The 20352-nt window shown below is 46.7% G+C and overlaps 1 protein-coding gene across 2 annotated transcripts in view; it reads left to right on the top strand.

The window, feature by feature from the left end:
• NOS1 (nitric oxide synthase 1) overlaps positions 1 to 20352 on the top strand; it is a 113100-nt gene that overhangs the window by 64541 nt on the left and 28207 nt on the right. Inside the window, exons 3-9 of one of the 2 annotated variants that reach the window (XM_033136441.1) lie at positions 2463 to 2595; positions 9149 to 9286; positions 11059 to 11204; positions 13104 to 13266; positions 14199 to 14290; positions 16035 to 16176; positions 18178 to 18317. In XM_033136441.1, the coding sequence (XP_032992332.1) occupies positions 2463 to 2595; positions 9149 to 9286; positions 11059 to 11204; positions 13104 to 13266; positions 14199 to 14290; positions 16035 to 16176; positions 18178 to 18317 (954 nt within the window). Of the gene's footprint in view, positions 1 to 2462; positions 2596 to 9148; positions 9287 to 11058; positions 11205 to 13103; positions 13267 to 14198; positions 14291 to 16034; positions 16177 to 18177; positions 18318 to 20352 lie in introns of those variants that run through there. The other variant, XM_033136440.1, reaches the window with a different exon arrangement.

Raw genomic sequence — 20352 nt, 5'->3', positions numbered from 1 at the left:
TCACACGTTCCCGTTTTGTCTCTGGAAAAGTTGGACGGTATGAGACTGGCTGAGGGCAGAAGGGGCAGCCCACGTTTGCCCAGCATGTGCACACAGCAGCGAGCTTCGTGTGTGCATTGCAACTTGCGTACTTTGCAGCCCTGCATGGTTGCTTGGCGTTGTTGTTGTCGCTGCCGTCAGTGAGCCTCTTGTGTATGTTGCAGCTGGTGTGCAGTGTAGAGGGCAGTGAGGGGCAGATGGGGCTCATCAACCTGGGAAAGTAGAAGAAGAGTTTGGATTTGATATCCCGCTTTTCACTACCCGAAGGAGTCTCAAAGCGGCTAACATTCTCCTTTCCCTTCATCCCCCACAACAAACACTCTGTGAGGTGAGTGGGGCTGAGAGACTTCAGAGAAGTGTGACTAGCCCAAGGTCACCCAGCAGCTGCATGTGGAGGAGCGGAGACGCGAACCCGGTTCACCAGATTACAAGTCTACCGCTCTTAACCACTACACCACACTGGCTCTCAAGTAGCCCATCTAGGAGAAGGAAAACTCTGATCCCAGACCTCCGCTGCCTTGCGGGGTATCTTCAGGAGAAGAAAAGGCTAAGGTGTGAACCCTACACAAATCTGGAATGGAGTCACTAAGGCTGTTGGATGGTGCCTTGTACGCCTCCTTCCAGCAACTCCTGCAGCCAAGCTGGTGCCAAACATCTTGCTCTGCTCTCCTTTGGATCACATCAGCAAGACCAAGAGCTGGGGTCTTGTCTTCTGCGCAGCCCAGGACCTCCATACACACTGCCCTGGCTTGCTCCCCAGGGAGGTCACTTTGGGCTGCTAACGCATCTGTTTGACTTCGTCCCTGGAGGTGCGCTCCATTGTCTCTTGAGAAAGATGTACTCCAGCAACAAAAAACATAGGTTTAGGAGCATCAGGTCCCACAGGCCGATGCAAGTGTCTAGACCAGGGATCCCCAGACTAAGACCCGGGGGCCGGATGTGGCCCAATCACCTTCTAAATGTGGCCTGCAGACGGTCCGGGAATCAGCGTGTTTTTACATGAGTAGAATGTGTGCTGTTATTTAAAATGCATCTCTGGGTTATTTGTGGGGCATCGGAATTCGTTCATTTTTTTTTCTTTCAAAATATAGTCCGTCCGCCCCCCCACAAGGTCTGAGGGACAGTGGACCGGCCCCCTGCTGAAAAAGTTTGCTGACCCCTGGTCTAGACTTAATACAACCCAAGGCTATTTTTCATCTTCTTCTTTGAAATACAAAATTGTAATTGTTTTAATTCAGACCATGGGACAACTTTGTAATTATAGACCACGGGTTTCCCTCTCTGTATGTTTTATTTCTGACTTAGTAAACCACAAAGCTGTATCCTATATTCTTTACTGGCGATTGTGACAACTTAGCCCCCCCCCCTTTTAAGTGCTCTTTCGTTTCTGTCCCATCCCCCCCCAAAAAACTTGCTTGTTGTTGTTAAAATTCAATACAAAATATTGGGGAAGGGGAAGAAAGGTGATTACTATATCAAAGCTACTAATAATAATAACCTCCCAAACAGCCACTGAGATCTGCCCAGTTGTGATTGGGAAGAAAGAGATAGTTTTAGCTTGCAGAGGGAAAATGAGGCAGGGGATGGAGGCCCCTTTGTACCTTCCCTCTCGCTCGCTCTGGCCTGTATCTCACAGAGCCAAGTATCTGGCTGCATTTGCATGGGCAGGTCAATGAAAAAAATGCTGGGAACACGGCATGGCAGAGCTGGCAAAGGGAATAATGTGGCGCAAGTGGAAATTCTGGGGAAGACGGGGGAAAGCAACATCTATAGCGGTGTGCCTGTATGGACTTGCAAAGACAGCAGCTCTCTGTTGTTTTGCAAGTGTGAGATGCATATGCACAGCTGGGCAGATTTTAATGCGGCTGTAAGTAGATCCAAGAAGGGTAGCTATGCCTCCCCATTTGCCATCAGCAGTTGATCTAGGAAAGGTCTTCTTCTTCTTCTTCTCCTCCTCCTCCTCCTCCTCCTCCTCCTCCTCGCCGTCATTAAATGTGTGTACCACTCTACATCTGAAGTTCACAGACATGTTTCCTTTATTCTGTGCAGGTATTTTATTTTCAGTATAAACAGGACTCCATTTTTGCATCTATGCACACAGAGGGGGGGGCAAAGGCTCCTCTTTCCAAGAAGGATGGGGGGGCTCTGAGATGAGGAGGGGAGGAAAAAGGAAAACCAGGACATTCCTGGATCAAATCAGAAATTGGGATAGCTTCTGTAATTCCTGGACTGTCCCTGGAGAATTGGGACACTAATAAATTAGACTGATGTGTGGATGGTCTTGTAGAAATCCCCCAATGTTGCATCAATCACATATTGCAGGATACACCTGTAAAAAAAGAAAAGGAAAGAAGGCCAGGTATTTGTTCCCTCCACTGCTGACCTGTCAAGGGGGTTTGTCTCTTTGGCCTCCCCTCTTCCAGTTTCCGGGAAGCAGACCGGAAGTCGCCAAAGGCTTTGCCATCAGGAATGGAGAACGACCGAGTCTTCAACGACTTGTGGGAGAAGACTGACGCAGCCTCTGTCGTGAGCAAGCCCTCTTCGGATAAGGACCCGGTAGGTGCTGAAAAGCAGGGCAAGGAGGGTGGAAGTGGGCCTCATCTCTTTCCACACAGGGACAAAGTAGGAGCATAGCCTTTGAGAAATGAGGTTCATTGGCGTCTTAACACCCTTGTTGGGTCTCCTAGCCCTACCATTAGGCAGAGTGAGGTGATTGCCTTGGGTGGCATATGCTGGGAGGTGGTGGTGTCCTTCAGCTCTTCCTCCTGAGCTTCCTGACCATACAGGTGAAACTCAAAAAATTAGAATATTATGGAAAAGTCCATTCATGTAAGCAATTGTTTTCATTAGCTACTGGAGTTTAATATATGAGATAGACTCAAGACATGAAAAGCGAGATATGTCAAGCCTTTGTTCATTATAATTGTGATGATTATGGCGTACAGCTGATGAAAACCCCAAAGTGGAAATTGTTAATTCGGGGTTCTCATCAGCTGTACGCCATAATCATCACAATTATAACAAATAAAGGCTTGACATAGCTCGCTTTGCATGTCATGATTCTATCTCGTATATTAGTTTCACCTTTTAAGTTGAATTACTGAAAGAAATGAACCTTTCCACCATATTCTAATTTTTCGAGTTTCACCTGTACACTTCTGGTGGGAAAGAGAACTTGCCCTCCACCATTATAACCACCCTGCTGATCTCCCTCAATGGCAATGCTGCGCTTCATTCCTAGTACTGAAACAGGATTTGCTACTTGCTGAATGGGGGTATGTGCGCACCATTTTGCCTCAGGCAGCAAAATGTATTGGGCCATTAACAACAACAAAAATAATGGTTTTGTTTTGTTGTTTTTTAAGTCAAAGAATGAAATATCCTAAGGATTCCATGACAACCCACCGAGGGTTCTTTTTCCTTGCCTTCTGATTGCAGATTTTTGGCCATTCTTTGCCATTGCATGGCCAAAGTAGGCTCCAACAGCATGAGGGCTAGGAACTTGACCTCTAAAACAATTCTGCTGGTATTCTCAGAAATTCCAAGAAGAGCCCATCATGTTTAAAGTGATACGATACTGCATTAAATGTATAATGCAGGCAGCAGTTAAGTTTCTAATTTTTTCCCAATCTTAAATTCAGTCCTCCACATTTCTCCAGCAATTTGCATTTAAAAAACAAAACAAAACACCTCATCACAATCAATCTGCATTTTAGTGCATTTTTCTGCTAATAAACACATTTTGTAGGCAGCTTTGACTAATTTGCAAGCAATTTTCTCCAACATAATGTGTGTGTATGTGTGATGTTCTCATTAATGTGTGCAGGTTTATGCACATTTCTCCCTAACAGATGCATTTTTGTACACCATGTTTGGTTGCAGAACTGCATTGCGAAATTCGGCGAAGTGCAGCTTTCGAAGGACAACTGTGTTTCAGTTTGCGGATTGCAAATTAGTTAATTTCCCATTAAAATACAAACCAAATCAAATTTTCCCTTGTCGCTGCTTACGACAGCATCTGGAGACCCAGAGGTTCCCAGACCCCGAAGCAGGCAAACCTTAGATCTGATCCAGCAGGACTCTCCTAATAAATGCTCGCCGTGATCTGAGCAATGCTGCCACATTCCAGTTGTCACATCCTCCAGTACAAAGCTTCTTATTTTGTGTCAGGAGGAATTTGAGCTGCAAGGAGAGCAGGCGGAGGTGGAAGGGGGGGAGAACCAGGACTTTGTTTGACCCTGCCTGTCCCCTCGAGGCGGCCTCATGTTCTTCCTATAGGCTTGAGACTGAGTTTCCCAGGCCCTTCCCTGTAGTGAGTTCCTGCTTAGGAACAGAGCTCTTAAAGAAGCAGGACGCCATTTCCAAGGGAGGCATCTTGCAGACATCTCTTGGGCGGGCGATGCACTGTAACTGTAAGGCTGTCATCATGCCGAAGTTCGTGTGGCTGCCAGTAGGGGGCCATGGCAACTCCAGATGTGGTGACAGACGAGCAGGCCGGCGAGCAAGCCGGCAGGTGGCCAGTGGTCCAGGTGGGTAGTTAGGTGCTCTCTGAAGCGTTTCCCAACCCGGCTTGCTGGTTTGATGGGCTGTGAGGTGAAGAGAGATTGGGCCTGCCGCAAAATGGGTAGGTGAGGGAGTGGATAAGATGCAAAGAGAGGAGAGGTTGGTGAGGTGTAACCTACCCATCTGACTGAGTTGACCCAGCTACTCTAGGCGGCTTCCAGCAGATATAAAAGCATAATAAAACATCAAACATTTAAAACTTCCCTAAATGAGGCTGCCTTCAGACAGGGGCATAGCAAGGTAAATTGGTACCCGGGGGCAAAAAAAAAAATTGTCCCCCCCCCGGCATGGGAAGGTCAGGTGGTACCCGGTGCGGAAAATTTCTTGTCAAACCCCCCCCCCATTGATTCCCCCCCCCCCGCAAAAATGGTTTTATGTTATTTCATATTTTCTTACAAAGGAATAATAACAAGTAATAATAATAATAAACTTTTATTTATATCCCGCCCTCCCCGGCCGAAGTCGGGTTCAGGGTGGCTAACATCAGATACATAACATTGGTATAAAATCAAACAATAATTAAATTGCCTCCTAAAAACATCTCAAAATCAAATTAAAGTCTAATTAGATGGCTTTCCACAGGGTTAAGGTTGGGAACAGTAAGTGCTCCACTGAACTGAAATTTCAGCCTTCACATGACATAGGAAAACAGCCAAGTGAACAGCTATTTTGCTGGAGGAGGGTCAGGATATTAACCAATATGCATGAAATTTCATTTATAGCTATATAATCCCTAGTATAGTAAGATAAGACCTTCGGAGCAGGCATTTTAAAAAATCAAAAAAAAAATTCCCCAAAAAAACCTGTTTCTTGATAATTTGTCACCCCTCCATTATGGAACATGGGGTGGCCCGCCCCCCCTTGCTACGCCCCTGCCTTCAGATGTCTTCTAAAATTGAGATAGTTTATTTCCTTGACACCTGATGGGAGGGTTTCCACGGGGCGGGCCCCGCTACCAAGAAATCCCTCTGTTTGGTTCCCCTTTTCACAGTGAGGAAACCGCCGGAAGGACCTCAGTATCTGGGCTGAACGATGGAATAATAATAACAATAGTTTTAGAAAAGTGGAGAACTGAGGGCTGGGGCAACGAGAAGCTGAGAGAAGGCACATTTGATAGATTCGCCCCTCCCTAGTGAATTCCTTGGCATTTCCAGGTAGGGCTGGGAGAGACACCCTGTCTGAAATCCTAGAGAGATGCGTCCAGTCAGTGTAGACACCATTGAGCTGGATGGTCTAGGTTCCTTTTGCAAAAGAACCTCAACTGCTTCCCAAGCCAAGGCTGGCTGGTGTTTCCTCCTTCCTGACAAGTGTGTGTTGTGCAAACAGTGTTTGATGGATGGTGTGGAAAAGCTTTTGTGTGGTCTCCTCCCGCCCCACCCCCCCACCCCCCACCTCAGCTCTGCCCTTGTTTCCTTTTGTGGGCTGTTTCTGGGCTTTCCCTGCCAACTTAGTGTCCTCATTGTATGCAGGATCATGATGGATTAGCTTCTATTGTTACCACGTAAGCACAAAGCACAGCAGAAGCACCAGCAGTATCCCCTGCGGCCAGAGCTGGAACAGCATTCTGGCAGCGGGTTTGGAATTCAAGTTAAGCTTCCCGACTTCAAAATCCTCACGGCGGAACCGCTTTTCCCAGTAGCGTCAATTTTGCCAGGGCAGTGGCAGGAGAAAGCTTCAAAACCTTAACTGCATTCCGCTTTCCTGATCCTGTTTCCTAACTGCAGATATTTTCAGGGCACTCTGTAACTATTTTTAAAGTTTATTAAAAAAAAAAAAAAAAAGTTGGGAGATGCAACCTGGGCTGTCCTGCTTCATAGCATCTCAGCCTTTGAAGGAATATGTTGCATTGTATGCCATAATAAATCTGCTAATTATTTGCAGTGTGGCAAGAGCCTAGGGCTTGCTGATCAGAAGGTCGGCAGTTCGAATCCCTGCAACAGGGTGAGCTCCCGTTGCTCGGTCCCAGCTCCTGCCCAACTAGCAGTTCGAAAGCACGTCAAAAGTGCAAGTAGATAAATAGGTACTGCTCCAGCGGGAAGGTAAACGGTGTTTCCATGCGCTGCTCTGGTTCACCAGAAGCGGCTTTGTCATGCTGGCCACATGACCTGGAAGCTGTACGCTGGCTCCCTCAGCCAGTAATGCGTGATGAGCGCCGCAACCCCAGAGTCGGACACGACTGGACCTAATGGTCAGGGGTCCCTTTACCTTTAGCTTGAGGCTCTTTGGTGCAGCAGACCTATGTGGTTAAAAAAATCTTTTGACTTGGGAAATGTTTAGCTCTGTCACCTACAGCTTCTTCTTTTGAATTCTTCCTTTTAACGTCGTCTTTCTAGGTGCCACATCCCAGTGGCAGGCAGGCCCATGGGCAAAAGTGAGCAGGGCAAAGGATGTAATGGGCGCACCCTTGTAGAGTAGGCTAATTTCTACACATGCTCTCAAATCTCTCCTCCATCCAGGAAAACCAGAGTTGAAGGACACGACACAGTCTGGCCAGAAACACTTGAGGAAGGTGTGAAGCCAGGCTGGTGAGGGTGTGGCCTGGAGAGAAGGGGAGTGGCCTGGGAGGAGTTCCAAGGGCATTTTAGAGAAGCCTGAAGAGTCAAACGAAAGCACGACTCCAAATCCCAGCATTTGTAGTATGAAAAGCTATGGGATTTTAGCAGGAAGTTTTCAGGACTTGCACAGATTGGAAGTGAAGCGGTATGCCTACCCCCCAAACCTTTACAGGCAGAAACGTTAGAGGATCAGGTATAACTCCCTCAATACAATAGTGAGTGCAAATCATCGTAAATGCACAATAAAGTTGGCTCCAGAGAGAGAGAGAGAGAGAGCTTGTGCTGTATGTGAAAGTATAGAACCGTATGGAAAGCCCCTTAGTGTTCTAGGCAATGTCAGCTGAGCAAGACTGAATATCTCATGCCTTGTCTTTCACTGGTTGGGATTTCTCGCTGCTAAGCTCTATAAAACTCACTGTTTCAGGCTTAGTTTCTCTCCACGTTGAGGGCTGCTAAAATCCTTCTCTCCCCTTAAGCCGCTATTAAGCTTCCCCTCTCCCTGGAAACGCAGGCTGCTTTCTTTTCCATCCTCCTTTAACCATGTCGTTCCACAAAACTCCCCTGGCTCTCAAACCCAGGGTCCCCATTCTCCACTCCTAGGGTTTGCCAACCACAAATGTTCAACTTCGTGTGGAAGAAAATAAGCCTCCCTCCAGGATTTTTTTTTATAAAAAAAACCTCTAATCATTCTTTCTTTAAATGAAGCAGAGTTCCTTCAAGGTTGCCTCAGTGAGGACTAGAAGCCTTGCTGCCGCAACAAAATGAAACGAACAACCTGCATGTCTTCTAATCCCAAATTTCAGAATTTGAGAGTGGTCCTAGGCCTGTGTATGTTGTAGACCAGGTGTGGGAAACCCTGAGGGCCGAATGTGGCCCTCCAAATCTCTCTGTCTAGCCCAGGGGTTGGCAAGGTTTACCTCTCCTGGGCCGGTTCACTCCAGCGGAGATCTCTCCGAGGGCCGGATCGCGCACAATCTCTGACATCTGAGCATGAGCAGATGCAATTTCTGGTACTGCGGAAGCGAGTCCCTGCACCATGCTGCGCCGGTTTAGTGCTTTAGTCAGGCTGGGAAGTGTTCTTGAACTCTGAAAATGCCTCTTGTTGCCATATGTAAGGTAAAATTTACATTTCTTGCTCCGCCCACTTTTGCCTGGCCCCACCCACTATTTGCATGTGGCCCCAGAAGTCTGCCCAGAAAGGGGCACCGCCCTTTGGTTGAGAAAGCTTCCCTTTTTTTATAAAGTTGCATTTAATTTGCTCAATTTGTTATGGATTTGTTAAAATTTTGGAAAACCAATTAAAGAAATGTTTTTAAGGTAGTAACCTACCTTGCAGGACTGTTGTGAAGATGAAACACGGAAAAGGTTTGTACATGTTTAAACTGCTAGTTTTCCCTTGTGCCTCTGATGGTTTCAGTCATGGTTTTTCGTTTCTGTATATTTTGCAAGTCGGCATCTCTTGTTCTCTTGTTTCTTATGACTGTACTCTATCCACTTGCCTGTTTGTATGTCATTGCAAATATCCATTTAACCAGCTATATTATTTCTTCCTTTGAATGTAATATTCCATTGCCAGCCTTGGTCTGGTTTGGTTTTCATGTGCTTGTCTCATGAAGTTCTATTTTGTTATTGGGGTTATAGGGATAATATTCAATAAAAAATACTTTCCAGAGAGAGAAAGAGAGCTTCCCTCCTACTGTTATAGACCTTGAGAGCCAACCACCACTATGGGCTGGGCCAGGAAAGAAGAAATTGGCATATTGGAAATGGAGATTCCACATAGGAAGCTGCAATCTTAAGGACCAGAAACCTGAAGCGACAAAAGCAGTATTCTCAGGAAGCCAAACTCTGGCACTTGAGTTCTAAGCTTGAGAAACAGAGTTGGAGGACAGACAAGATCCTGCACATGAGCCTCTTTCCAGTGGGATGGATGTTCTTGGCCTAATACTGTGTTCTTTTTCATTCGCTCTCTGCCCCGTGCCCACCCCCAGATCTCACCCTCAGGCCGGCAGTCACCAACAAAGAATGTGATGAATGGAAGCCCTTCCAAGTGCCCACGCTTTGCTAAAGTGCGCAACTGGGAGACCGGATCGGTGCTCAACGACACTTTGCATCTGAAGAGTACCATGGTAAGTGAGGCTGGCATTTTGCAATATGTTTGGGGAGGGTTTTGTTTGTTTGGTTTTTGCCAGATCCCAGGATCACACTCTACTAATGATTCCTTCTATGTTGTTCAAATAAGTGCCTGCGCTTTGGAACTCCCTGCCCATTGAAATCAGGCCAGGCACCTTTGCTGTTTTCAGCACCTGCTTTAAGCGGGTGGGGGTGGGGGGGTGTTAGGTTTAGGCAAGCCTTTGTTTTACTGTGTAATTTTATTTTGTAATGTACAGTGGTACCTCTGGTTACGGACTTAATTCGTTGCGGAGTTCTGTTCTTAACCTGAAACCGTTCTTAACCTGAGGTACCACTTTAGGTAATGGGGCCTCCCGCTGCCGCTGCGCCACCAATACGCGAATTCTATTATCATCCTGAGGTAAAATTATTAACCCAAGGTACTACTTCTGGGTTAGTGGAGTCTGTAACCCAAAGTGTTTGTAACCTGAGGTACCAGTGTGTGTGTGTGTGTGTGTGTGTGTGTGTGTGTGTGTGTGTATTGGCTGTTTCTGTTTACATTTTGATTTTTTTTTAAAGTTAACTTTTTTAAAAAAGAAAAAGTATTTAAGTAGCAGGAAATGCACTTCTTTTTCTCCCCCACCCTCAACTTTTTATTGAATTTTTGTGACATACGAAAATGTGTATGCACTGAAAAAACAGGTGACAAAAAACACCCTAATACAGAGTTGCATAAACAAATAACAACAGCAAACCAGTATAACAGAAAAAAAACAGTTTGAGTGTGAGGTGTGGGTGGCTGAGATAGCCAAAGATCTTCAAAGATATGATGGGCTGCCACATGGAAGATGCTGCAAACTTGTTTTCTGCTGCTCCAAAGGGGAGGACCCGATCCAGCAGATATGTATGACATGAAAGTACTGTAGGGTTGCCATATTCCAAAAAGTGAAAATCCGGACGAAGTTGTTGGGCTTTTTTATGGGTCAAAGTTGTTCAGCTTTTTAGGGGGAACATCTCACCCAAAAATGAAACGTTTTGGGAGTTTTAATGGATTTCAAAAGCTTCTTTTAAAAAAAATCACCCTACTTGCCATACGTCCAGGTTTCCCCAGACATTTTGCCGATGCAGTGAAAACCCGCCCAGACGCCATGGGCCGAGACCACATAACACCACTCTTGAAAGACCTACATTGGCTCCCAGTACGTTTCCGAGCACAGTTCAAAGTGTTGGTGCTGACCTTTAAAGCCCTAAATGGCCTCGGTCCAGTATACCTGAAGGAGCGTCTCCACCCCCATCGTTCAACCTGGACACTGAGGTCCAGCTCCGAGGGCCTTCTGGTGGTTCCCTCACTGTGAGAAGTGAGGTTACAGGGAACCAGGCAGAGGGCCTCCTCAGTAGTGGCGCCTGCCCTGTGGAACACCCTGCCACCAGATGTCAAAGGAAAAAACAACTACCAGACTTTGAGGAGATACCTGAAGGCAGCCCTGTTTAGGGAAGCTTTCAATATCTGGAGGACTATTGTATTTTAATATTTTGTTGGGAGCTGCCCAGAGTGGCAGGGGAAACCCAGCCAGATGGGCGGGGTATAAATAATATATTTTTATTTTTATTTTTATTTTTATTTATTTCGCCGATCAATTCTTGGACATGTCCAGGAAAACCAGGACTTAATGGCAGCCCTACAAGAAAGGAGATTCTGACTAAACATTAAGAAGGACTTTTTGAGGGTCTTTTTGACTGTCAAGGAGCTGTCGTGACCTTGTGTTCTTCCGTTTCACCCCTTTTCCAGGTGACCCCCTGCAGTGAGCAAGTCTGCATGGGTTCCATTATGATGCCTTCCCAGCACGTCCGAAGACCTGAAGAAGTCCGGACCAAGGAAGAGCTCCTCCCACTGGCGAAAGAGTTCATTGATCAGTATTATTCCTCCATCAAGAGGCAAGTCTTGCACAGAAAAGGTCTGGGGCCCTCCTGCTTGGCAGGGTGAAGAGGGTTCTCTTCCAGAAACCATTCAGATTTCTGAAAATAGACCCATTTCTTTATTCCTATACCAGGAAAGTGTGAGATGCAGGTGCTCATTCTTATAACTGGGAAGCTTTGCATGTCTGTCCTCTTTCAGTTCGTGACATATTATACATTATAGGCTGCCTCATACCGAGTCAGGCCATTGTCCCATCTAGCTCTGAATCTTGCTCTCTGAATGATAGTACAGTCGTACCTTGGAAGCCAAACGCCTTACGAGTCAAACGTTTTGGCTCCCAAACGACGCAAACGCCAAAGTGAATGTTCTTGTTTGCAAACGTTCTTTGGAAGACAAACGTCCGATGCGGCTTCTGCGGCTTCCGATTGCATGCAGGAAGCTCCTGCAGCCAATCCGAAGCCGTGCCTTGGTTGTCAAATGTTTTCAGAAGTCGAACAGACTTCTGGAAAGGATTCTGTTCGACAACCAAGGTACGACTGTACTTGGAATTTCTCATGTCAAATCTTCAGTTGATGGACGGGCTGGGACATCGTCTACGTCCAATATTATGTGATCCTTTGACTCGGGACTTGATTTATGCCACATCCAAGTCACATATACATGGCAATTGCTAGAGGAGGTGTGAAATCCCCGGGTGTCCCTTGAAACTGAATGTAGATTTGGACCAGCACCTTGGACCCACTGGGATGATGAAAAGGGTGTTTGCCAAATTAATAATGTCAGTGGTAGGGCAGGGCGACATATCAATATATCGTCCAAAACTGAAGTTCATATTGTGATATCGGTTTCATAATTCTTGACCTGGCGATATATTGCAAATCATGATATGTGTGTGTTTGTGCTATGCAAAAATCCCAATGTGGTAGAAACCTTGAAGCCAGCCAATGCCTCTACATAGCTCTGTCCTTATGTCAGACATCATGATATATCACAGTGTTTAGCTTGTGATATATTGTGATGCTGAAAACCAGAACTCTTCCACCCTCAGTCTTGGAGGCAGCACTGTGTTCTCCAGATGTGATTAAACTCCAGCTGCCACCATCCCTGCCCATTGGCCATGCTGGCTGGAGCTGGAATCCACAGATGTTGGATTCTAACCTCTGGAGACCACCACCTTGTCTCCCCTGGGTCTACGTTGGCTGTCAGCCACTCTCCAGGATTTCAGGTGAGAGCATTCCCAGCTCTCAAGCTTCAGGGAATCCTGTCCCTCCCACAGTGGCAGCCGAGAAGCAGATAAACAAGAAGAATTCTTACCAAGTAATTTTATTCATTATTCACAGAGAGACGAAGGAATGTAGTCTCCCAAAGATAATGATGTTGCTCCAAGTAAAGTCCCACCTCCTCTGTCTCCCCTATTCTACGTCACCCCTGTGTCGGCTAATCTGAGCTTTCTGTTCTGCTACTCTCAATGCACGCCTGGTCCTTGGAGGGGTGTTAGGAATGCTTTCCAAAGACACTGAATCTGTCAGCTGTCTCTCCCCTGGTGCTTCTTCCTGCTGTTCCTCTCCCAATATTTCCCAGCTTCTCACCTCTGCAGCCTCTGAACTATGACCTTCTGCAAACCACTGTTGTGATTCTATACTGTCCTCCTGTTCTCGGGAAGGTTCAGGAGAAGGGGGGGCAGTCCCCACCAGTCCTCCTAAGTCCAGCCCCTGACACCAGCCCTACTTGGAGTTGTCAGGGATTGAACCTGTGGTCTTCTACGTGCAATGTGGATGCTTGACCAAGGAGCTGCTGCCTCCCCCCCCCCACATTTAAAATGGGACTGCACACTTGCAAAACGTAACCCAGATTTGCCCATCACAGTGGTGGTGGTGTTGACCAATGACTGCTTCTGTATAATCCTACTCTGGCAGGTTTGGCTCCAAGGCCCACCTGGAGAGGCTGGAGGAAGTCACCAAGGAGATAGAAGCTACAGACACGTACCAACTGCGAGACACAGAGCTGATCTACGGGGCCAAGCACGCCTGGCGCAATGCCTCCCGCTGTGTGGGCCGGATCCAGTGGTCCAAGCTGCAGGTGAGGTCGCATAGGGTGTGTCAGTTTGCATTCCGTAGTGCAGAAAGTGTTGATCTGATGTGTAGAGATCTTTCCTAGTCTACTTAATTCAAGAGGGTTCTGGAAGCTTCTCCGTGTGAAAGAAGGTTCATGATGTTTGGGTTATGCCTTCAGAGAAGCTGTGTGCAGCTGGTTTAAACTGGTTCTCTTATCTCTTTCTGTCAAGGTCATGCTGACTATAATAATAGGCCAGAAGAAGCCTAGGTTTCACTCATTTCCTCTTTCTATCTCTTTTCCGTCTGGTGTGGTTAAATCTAAGTTTTAGACTTATTATAACTTATTGTAAGTCTGCTGCTACTGGATTTCTTATGGACAGTGCCAATCCTGAATGTATTGGATTTGTGACTGTTATGCTCATTTGCCTTCAGTAGCAGTAAAGCACTGATGGATGAAATATTAATTGCCTCTGGTCTATTTTTTGGGAATCCTGCAACGTGTTAAAGTTTTTCTCTGCTAACTATACATTAGAATCTACTCTGGATCAATATTGAGTAGACTTTAAATGACATGGTCATCATCGTTCCTTCATTTAATGATGAATTCAATAATGGCTGCTAGCCATTCTGCCTCCACGGTCGAAGGTGGTATGGACTAGGGTCTGGGAGACCAGGGTTCAAATCCCCACTCAGCCATGAAGAGCTCCCTGGGCAACTTTGAGCTAGCCACTTTCTCTCAGCCTATTGACCTACATCACAGGGTTGTTGTGAGGATGAAATGTGGAGGAATAGAGTCATATACCACCAGCAGCAGCAGCAGCAGCAGCAGCTCCTCAGGAGAAAGGATGGGGTAGAAATGTAGCAGTGATACCTCCCCCCCCCAAAAAATCAGGATTTCTGTACCCCACTCATCTTTGTTCCTGTCCCCTGAACTCCATTCCATTTGAATCCTTTCAGGTCTTTGACGCCCGGGACTGCACCACGGCCCATGGGATGTTCAACTACATTTGCAACCACATAAAGTATGCCACTAACAAAGGGAACCTCAGGTGTGTGGTGTTTGTAATCCTTCCCTTCTTCTCTGCTAAGGGTTGCGCCATTCCCTCAGGGATAGGAGGCTGGGGGTGACCTCAGAGCCAGTGGTGGGCTAGGCCGGAGGCAAAAGGGAATGGGTGCACCCCTCCCCTCCCCTTGTCTCTTTTTCTGCACCCCCTCTTTTTATCTCTCTCTCTCTCAGATAAATAAACCCAAAACCACCCAAGTAAGCCAGGGATAGGAAAGCTTTATTGTCTGTTGAGGGCCACACTCCCTCTGGAATAATCTGATGGGGGCCGAGAGCCAGCAGTGTGAAGATTTGGCCCTTGTTGTCTGTCTGGATAAATATAAAAACAAAATAAAAAAATTCCGTCCAGTAGCACCTTAGAGACCAACTAAGTTTGTTCTTGGGATGAGCTTTCGTGTGCATGCACACTTCTTCAGATACTTAGTTGGTCTCTAAGGTGCTACTGGAATGATTTTTTAAAAATATTTTTTTATTTTGTTTTGACTACGGCAGACCAACACGGCTACCTACCTGTATCAGTGTGGAATATTCAGGGGTCCAGGCAGGCAAGCCCCTTTTCAGTGTACTCCATTGTCCTCTCCCCCTCCCCACAGGACATTGATTGTTTCCAGAGGGGCTTTCGCCCCACCTCCTCCATCAATTGTCCCACCCCTTCCTTTCTGTCCCTGCTAAACCCCTCACTGTTCTGTTCTTCTCACGCTTTCCTCCTTTCCTTCCAGGCTCCCCAAGACCACTGCATGAAATTAGGCAAAAGGTTGCAAACAGCCACCCAGGCCCTGAGTTGCACCAGGAATCCAAAGCGCTGTGATGCCACTTTAGACAGACATGGCTTCGCGCAGGCACCACTTAACAAACACTGTAGTTTGTTAAGCAGGCTGGGAGTTGTTAGGACACCCTTCTTCCCTTCCCTCAGAGAGTGGTGTAACAAGGAATATCTCTTCACAGGGAACGCTAGGAACTGTAACTTCGTGGAGGGAATAGGGGTTCTCTTAACAACTCTCAGTTCAGTGGTACCTTGGTTCTCAAACAACTTGGAACCCGAATGCTGCAAACCTGGAAGTTGATGTTCCGGTTTGCGAACTTCTTTCGGTAGGCGAACATGCTCTGTTTTGAGTGCCACACTTCTGATTTGAGTGTTACGCTGAGGTCTGCCTGTTTTTGCTATTTATTTTGCATTTTTGTTTTTGCAGCTTTTTTGTTGTTTTTGTGACTGTGTGGAACCCAGTTCAGCTACTGATTGATTGATTGATTGTGTGACTGCAGTACATTGTTTATTGCTTTCATTTTATGGATCAATGGTCTCGTTAGATAGTAAAATTCATGTTAAATTGCTAACTTGGGGTTGTTTTTAAAAGTCTGGAACGGATTAATCCATTTTGCGTTACTTTCTATGGGAAAGTGCGCCTTGGTGTTGGAACGTTTTGGTTTTGGAACAGACTTCTGGAACGGTTTAAGTTTGAGAACCAAGGTGCCACTGTACCCTTAAAAAACAAAATCTACCTTTCCCAGAAGTCTCTGTGGGAAGCCATGACTGTTTGAAGTGGTATCACAGTGCCTCCCAGCCTTTCACGCTACCAGTTCCAGTGGGCACCAGTCGCCACTGCTCCTTTGCCAGTCTGAGCCTGGCAACCCGGCTGTTGACTTTTGACCTGTCCCTCCAACACTTTGGACTCTACTCTTAGGGACCGCTAACACCCAGCCCCCTTTTCCCTTTTTGACGCCATTTGTAGGTCGGCCATCACCATATTCCCCCAGAGGACGGATGGAAGACACGACTTCCGAGTCTGGAACTCCCAACTCATCCGCTACGCTGGCTACAAACAGCTGGACGGCACCTTCCTGGGAGACCCGGCCAACGTGGAGCTGACTGAGGTCGGTGCACGAGGAAGAGGGATCTGCACTCCTCTGGTTTCCTAGCCATTGTAGAACTGTGGTCGCCTTATTTATTGCCATTATCATCGCCAGATTTTATTGGTCAACCAAATATGCGTTATAGCCGAAAACAAACAAACAAAAATAGGCAGGTCTCAAAGACATGATTAAAACATTATTATGCACATCACAGATAAAAACACAAATGGAGGAAAACTCAGAGCTCAAAGAAGACTCTCGGGCTTTCCTGAGCTGAGAAGCTTTTATCGCAAACTTTGCTGTGCTAAACATAACTGGTTTGTTCGAGCTAGACAGCAGGCAATTGGTTTTATCAATACCATTATTATTTTTTATTTTATACAATTTATACACTGCTTGGTTTTTTTAAAAAAAAACTTCATAGCTGGTTACAGAAAAGATTAAAAAATAGCATCGATCGATAACAATTTAAGACTTTCAAAAAGTAAAATAATAGTAGAGTGAAAGCATATTAAAACTTGTATTAACTTTCTAAATATCTGGGTAGGCTTGTCTAAACAAAGTCTGGTCCCAAGTCTAAACATACTTGTTAAGACTTTGGGCTATACTTTGGAACTCCCTGCCTATTGATATAAGGCAGGCACCAAAAAGAGCACATGGATTTTGCCTGATATATTAATAAGCAGGGAGTTCAGGGGCTGCCACACTAAAAGACGGAGCTCTTACAAATGCAAAGCAGATATTATGTGGCATCTGTAACAATGCCAGTTCTCCCAATCAAAGTGTTCTAGTGGGCATATATAGGGTAAGGCAACCTTGCAGGTAAACTGGCCCTAAATTGTTAAGGGTTTTATACATTCGCAGTGGCACCTTGAATTCGGCCCGGTAGCAAATCAGCAACTGGTGCCGATCTCTGAGCACGTGAGTTATCTGCTGACAACGTCTCACTCCCATCAGCAATTGTGCTTCAACGTTCTGCACTAACAGGAACCTCCAGATCAAGCAGAAAGGAAGGCCCACAGAGAGCACATTACAGTAATCTTCCTGGCAGTTCCTTGACTGTCGATTGTGGTGTTCAGGTATTGAGGTCACTGCCAGATGATTGCTTTATTCAGCATTCCTCCTGGTTTGCTCATGCAAAGTTTATGTGGTTAGACTACAACCACATTCACACCACACACTTAAAGCACTACAATACCAGTTTGAAAAAGTCATGGCTCCCCCCCGAGGATTCTGGGAGCTGTAGTTTGTTAAGGGTGCTGAGAGTTGTTAGGAGACCCCAATAACCTCTGTGAAGAGCAATGGACTGTTAGCCCACTCTGAAAAGTGTAGTTCTGTGAGGGGAATAGAGGGGCTTCCTAACAACTCCCAGCACTCCTAACAAACTACAGCTCCCAGAATCCTCGGGGGGAAGCCACGGCTGTTTCAAATATTATCATAAAGGGTCTGGTGTGAATGTGGCCTTAGTTGGATACAACCCAGTATTGTTACTAAATTCAATTTCAATCCTGCCCTTCCTCTTGAAGGAACCTAAGACAGCAAACACCAACATATTAGAACAATGCAATTTAAAATAAGTTAAAAGCTTATTTAGCAACTATTAAATGCCACCTGAAACATGTGAGTTCTTAGGAGGCCCCTATTCCACTCACAGAGCTACGGTTCCCAGAGCTGCTTAACAAGCAATCCCTCTTCCCAGGGAACTCTGGGAATCGTAGCTCTTTGAGGGGAATGGGGTCCTCCTAAAAACTCTCAGCATCTCCCAGAATCCTTTGAGGGGAGCCATGACTGTTCACAGGGAACTCTGGGAATTGTAGCTCTATGAGGGGAGGAAGGGGCCTCCTAAAAACTCTCAGCATCCTTAGAAAACTTCAGCTCCCAGAATCCTTTGAGAGAAGCCATAATTGTTCACAGAGAGCTCTAGGAATTGCAGCTCTCTGCCTCATGCAAGAGGTGTGCCTGGCTGCTGGTGTCCTGCAGCATGGATTGCAACCAATCCGGTCCTCTTTTCTTTGGATGCAGATCTGCATACAGCAAGGGTGGAAGCCACCCAAGGGCCGCTTTGATGTCCTGCCGCTCCTGCTTCAGGCCAATGGCAACGACCCTGAGCTCTTTGAGATCCCACCTGAGCTGGTACTGGAAGTACCCATCAGGCACCCCAAGTAAGTTGAAACGCCTGTTTTTGTTGTTTCACCACCAAGGATGTTTGGGGAGCCTTTTCGGAGTTGGCTATGGCTGTGGGTGCCACCTCAGATAGGGGATCTGGTTGCAGCCTCATTGATCTTGCTGTGTGCACATGGAAAGGGACGCGGGTGGTGCTGTGGTCTAAACCACAGAGCCTAGGGCTTGCCGATCGGAATGTTGGCGGTTCGAATCCCCGCAATGGGGTGAGCTCCTGTTGCTCTGTCCCAGCTCCTGCCAACCTAGCAGTTCAAAAGCACACCAGTGCAAGTAAATAAATAGGTACCCCTGCGGTGGGAAGGCAAATGGGGTTTCATGTGCTTTGGCTTCCGTCACGGTGTCCTGTTGCGCCAGAAGAAGAAGAAGAAGAAGAGGAGGAGTTTGGATTTGATATCCCGCTTTATCACTACCCGAAGGAGTCTCAAAGCGGCTAACATTCTCCTTTCCCTTCCTCCCCCACAACAAACACTCTGTGAGGTGAGTGGGGCTGAGAGACTTCAGAGAAGTGTGACTAGCCCAAGGTCACCCAGCAGCTGCATGTGCAGGAGCGGAGACGTGAATCCGGTTCCCCAGATTACGAGTCTACTGCTCTTAACCACTAGACCAGTGTTTTTCAACCTTTTTTGGGCAAGGGCACACTTGTTTCATGAAAAAAATCACGAGGCACACCACCATTAGAAAATGTTAAAAAAATTAACTCTGTGCCTATATTGACTATATATAAAGTAATTCTCTTGAATAGGAATCAAATAAACACAATTTTTCCCATGGCACACCAGGCAACATCTCGCGGCACACTAGTGTGCCGCGGAACAGTGGTTGAAAAACACTGCACTAGACCACACCAGAAGCGGTTTAGTCATGCTGGTCACATGACCCAGAAAGCTGTCTGTGGACAAATGCCAGCTCCTTCGGCCTGAAAGCGAGATGAGTGCCACAACCCCATAGTCGCCTTTGACTGGACTTAACCGTCCAGAGGTCCTTAACCTTTTTAACGTACCTTGATCTTGCTGTGTGTGCACAGAAAGAGGCTGCAACTCAGTGGCAGAGCAACTGCTTTGGACACAGAGAATCCTCAGGTTCCTTTCGTGGAATCTCCAGTTCACAAATGAACAAATAGCAGCTGAGTGGTGAAGGGAGATTCAGTTCCCAAGATCCTGGAAAGCTGGAGCCTGGCAGAGCTAAGACTCGGTCACCATACGCTAATGCATTGACTCCTTCTAATAATGCAATAAGGAGGACACATCCTACTCCACTAAAAGATGAATGCCACCACAGAGGCCTGCTTAGTTGGAAGGGACCCTGGGGATCATCAAGTCCAGGGTTTCCCAAACTTGGGTCTCCAGCTGTTTTTGGACTACAACTCCCACCATCCCTAGCTAGCAGGACCAGTGGTCAGGGATGGTGGGAATTGTAGTCCAAAACCAGCTGGAGACCCAGGTTTGGGAAACTCTGGTGCCGTGGTTGAAGGGCCAGACTAGGACCTGAGAGACCAGGGATCTAATCCTCACTCAGCCATAAACCTTGGGCCGGTTGCTGAAACTCAGCCTAACCTACCTCACAGGGTTGTGTTGGGGATTAAATGAGGAGAGAGAGAACCTTGTATGCCACTTTGAGCCCCTTGGAGAAAAAGGTGGGATAGAAATGCAGTAGGTTAAACAAATAAGGCGCGAGTGAATAAAAAGGTATTATAAGCCCTGGCATCGGGAAAGGGACCACAATGGCTCCAGGCGAGAGCATTCTGCAGATGAAAATTCTTGTTCTCATGCCACCACCCTCCACACCTGCGGCACACTGAGATATATCAGGGGGGTAGAACCTCAGCTGGAATGTGGCCCCCCAGGCCCCTCTGTCTGGCCCTCAGGATTCACTCCAGGCCATACCCCCCCTCTCTGCCCTGTCTACGTGTCTTGTTGGCCCTGCTCTTCCTGCTCCTCAGTTGCTTTTTCCTGGCTGTGAGATATCCTTGAGTAGGGATAACTTGCCAGGGTAAAGAGAGATGACTGCGGGGAGCGG

Source organism: Lacerta agilis, chromosome 17 (assembly GCF_009819535.1).
Source record: "Lacerta agilis isolate rLacAgi1 chromosome 17, rLacAgi1.pri, whole genome shotgun sequence".
NCBI lineage: Eukaryota > Metazoa > Chordata > Lepidosauria > Squamata > Lacertidae > Lacerta > Lacerta agilis.
The sequence above is the reverse complement of the archived record's forward strand: the minus strand, read 5'-3'. Positions and strand labels throughout refer to the sequence as shown.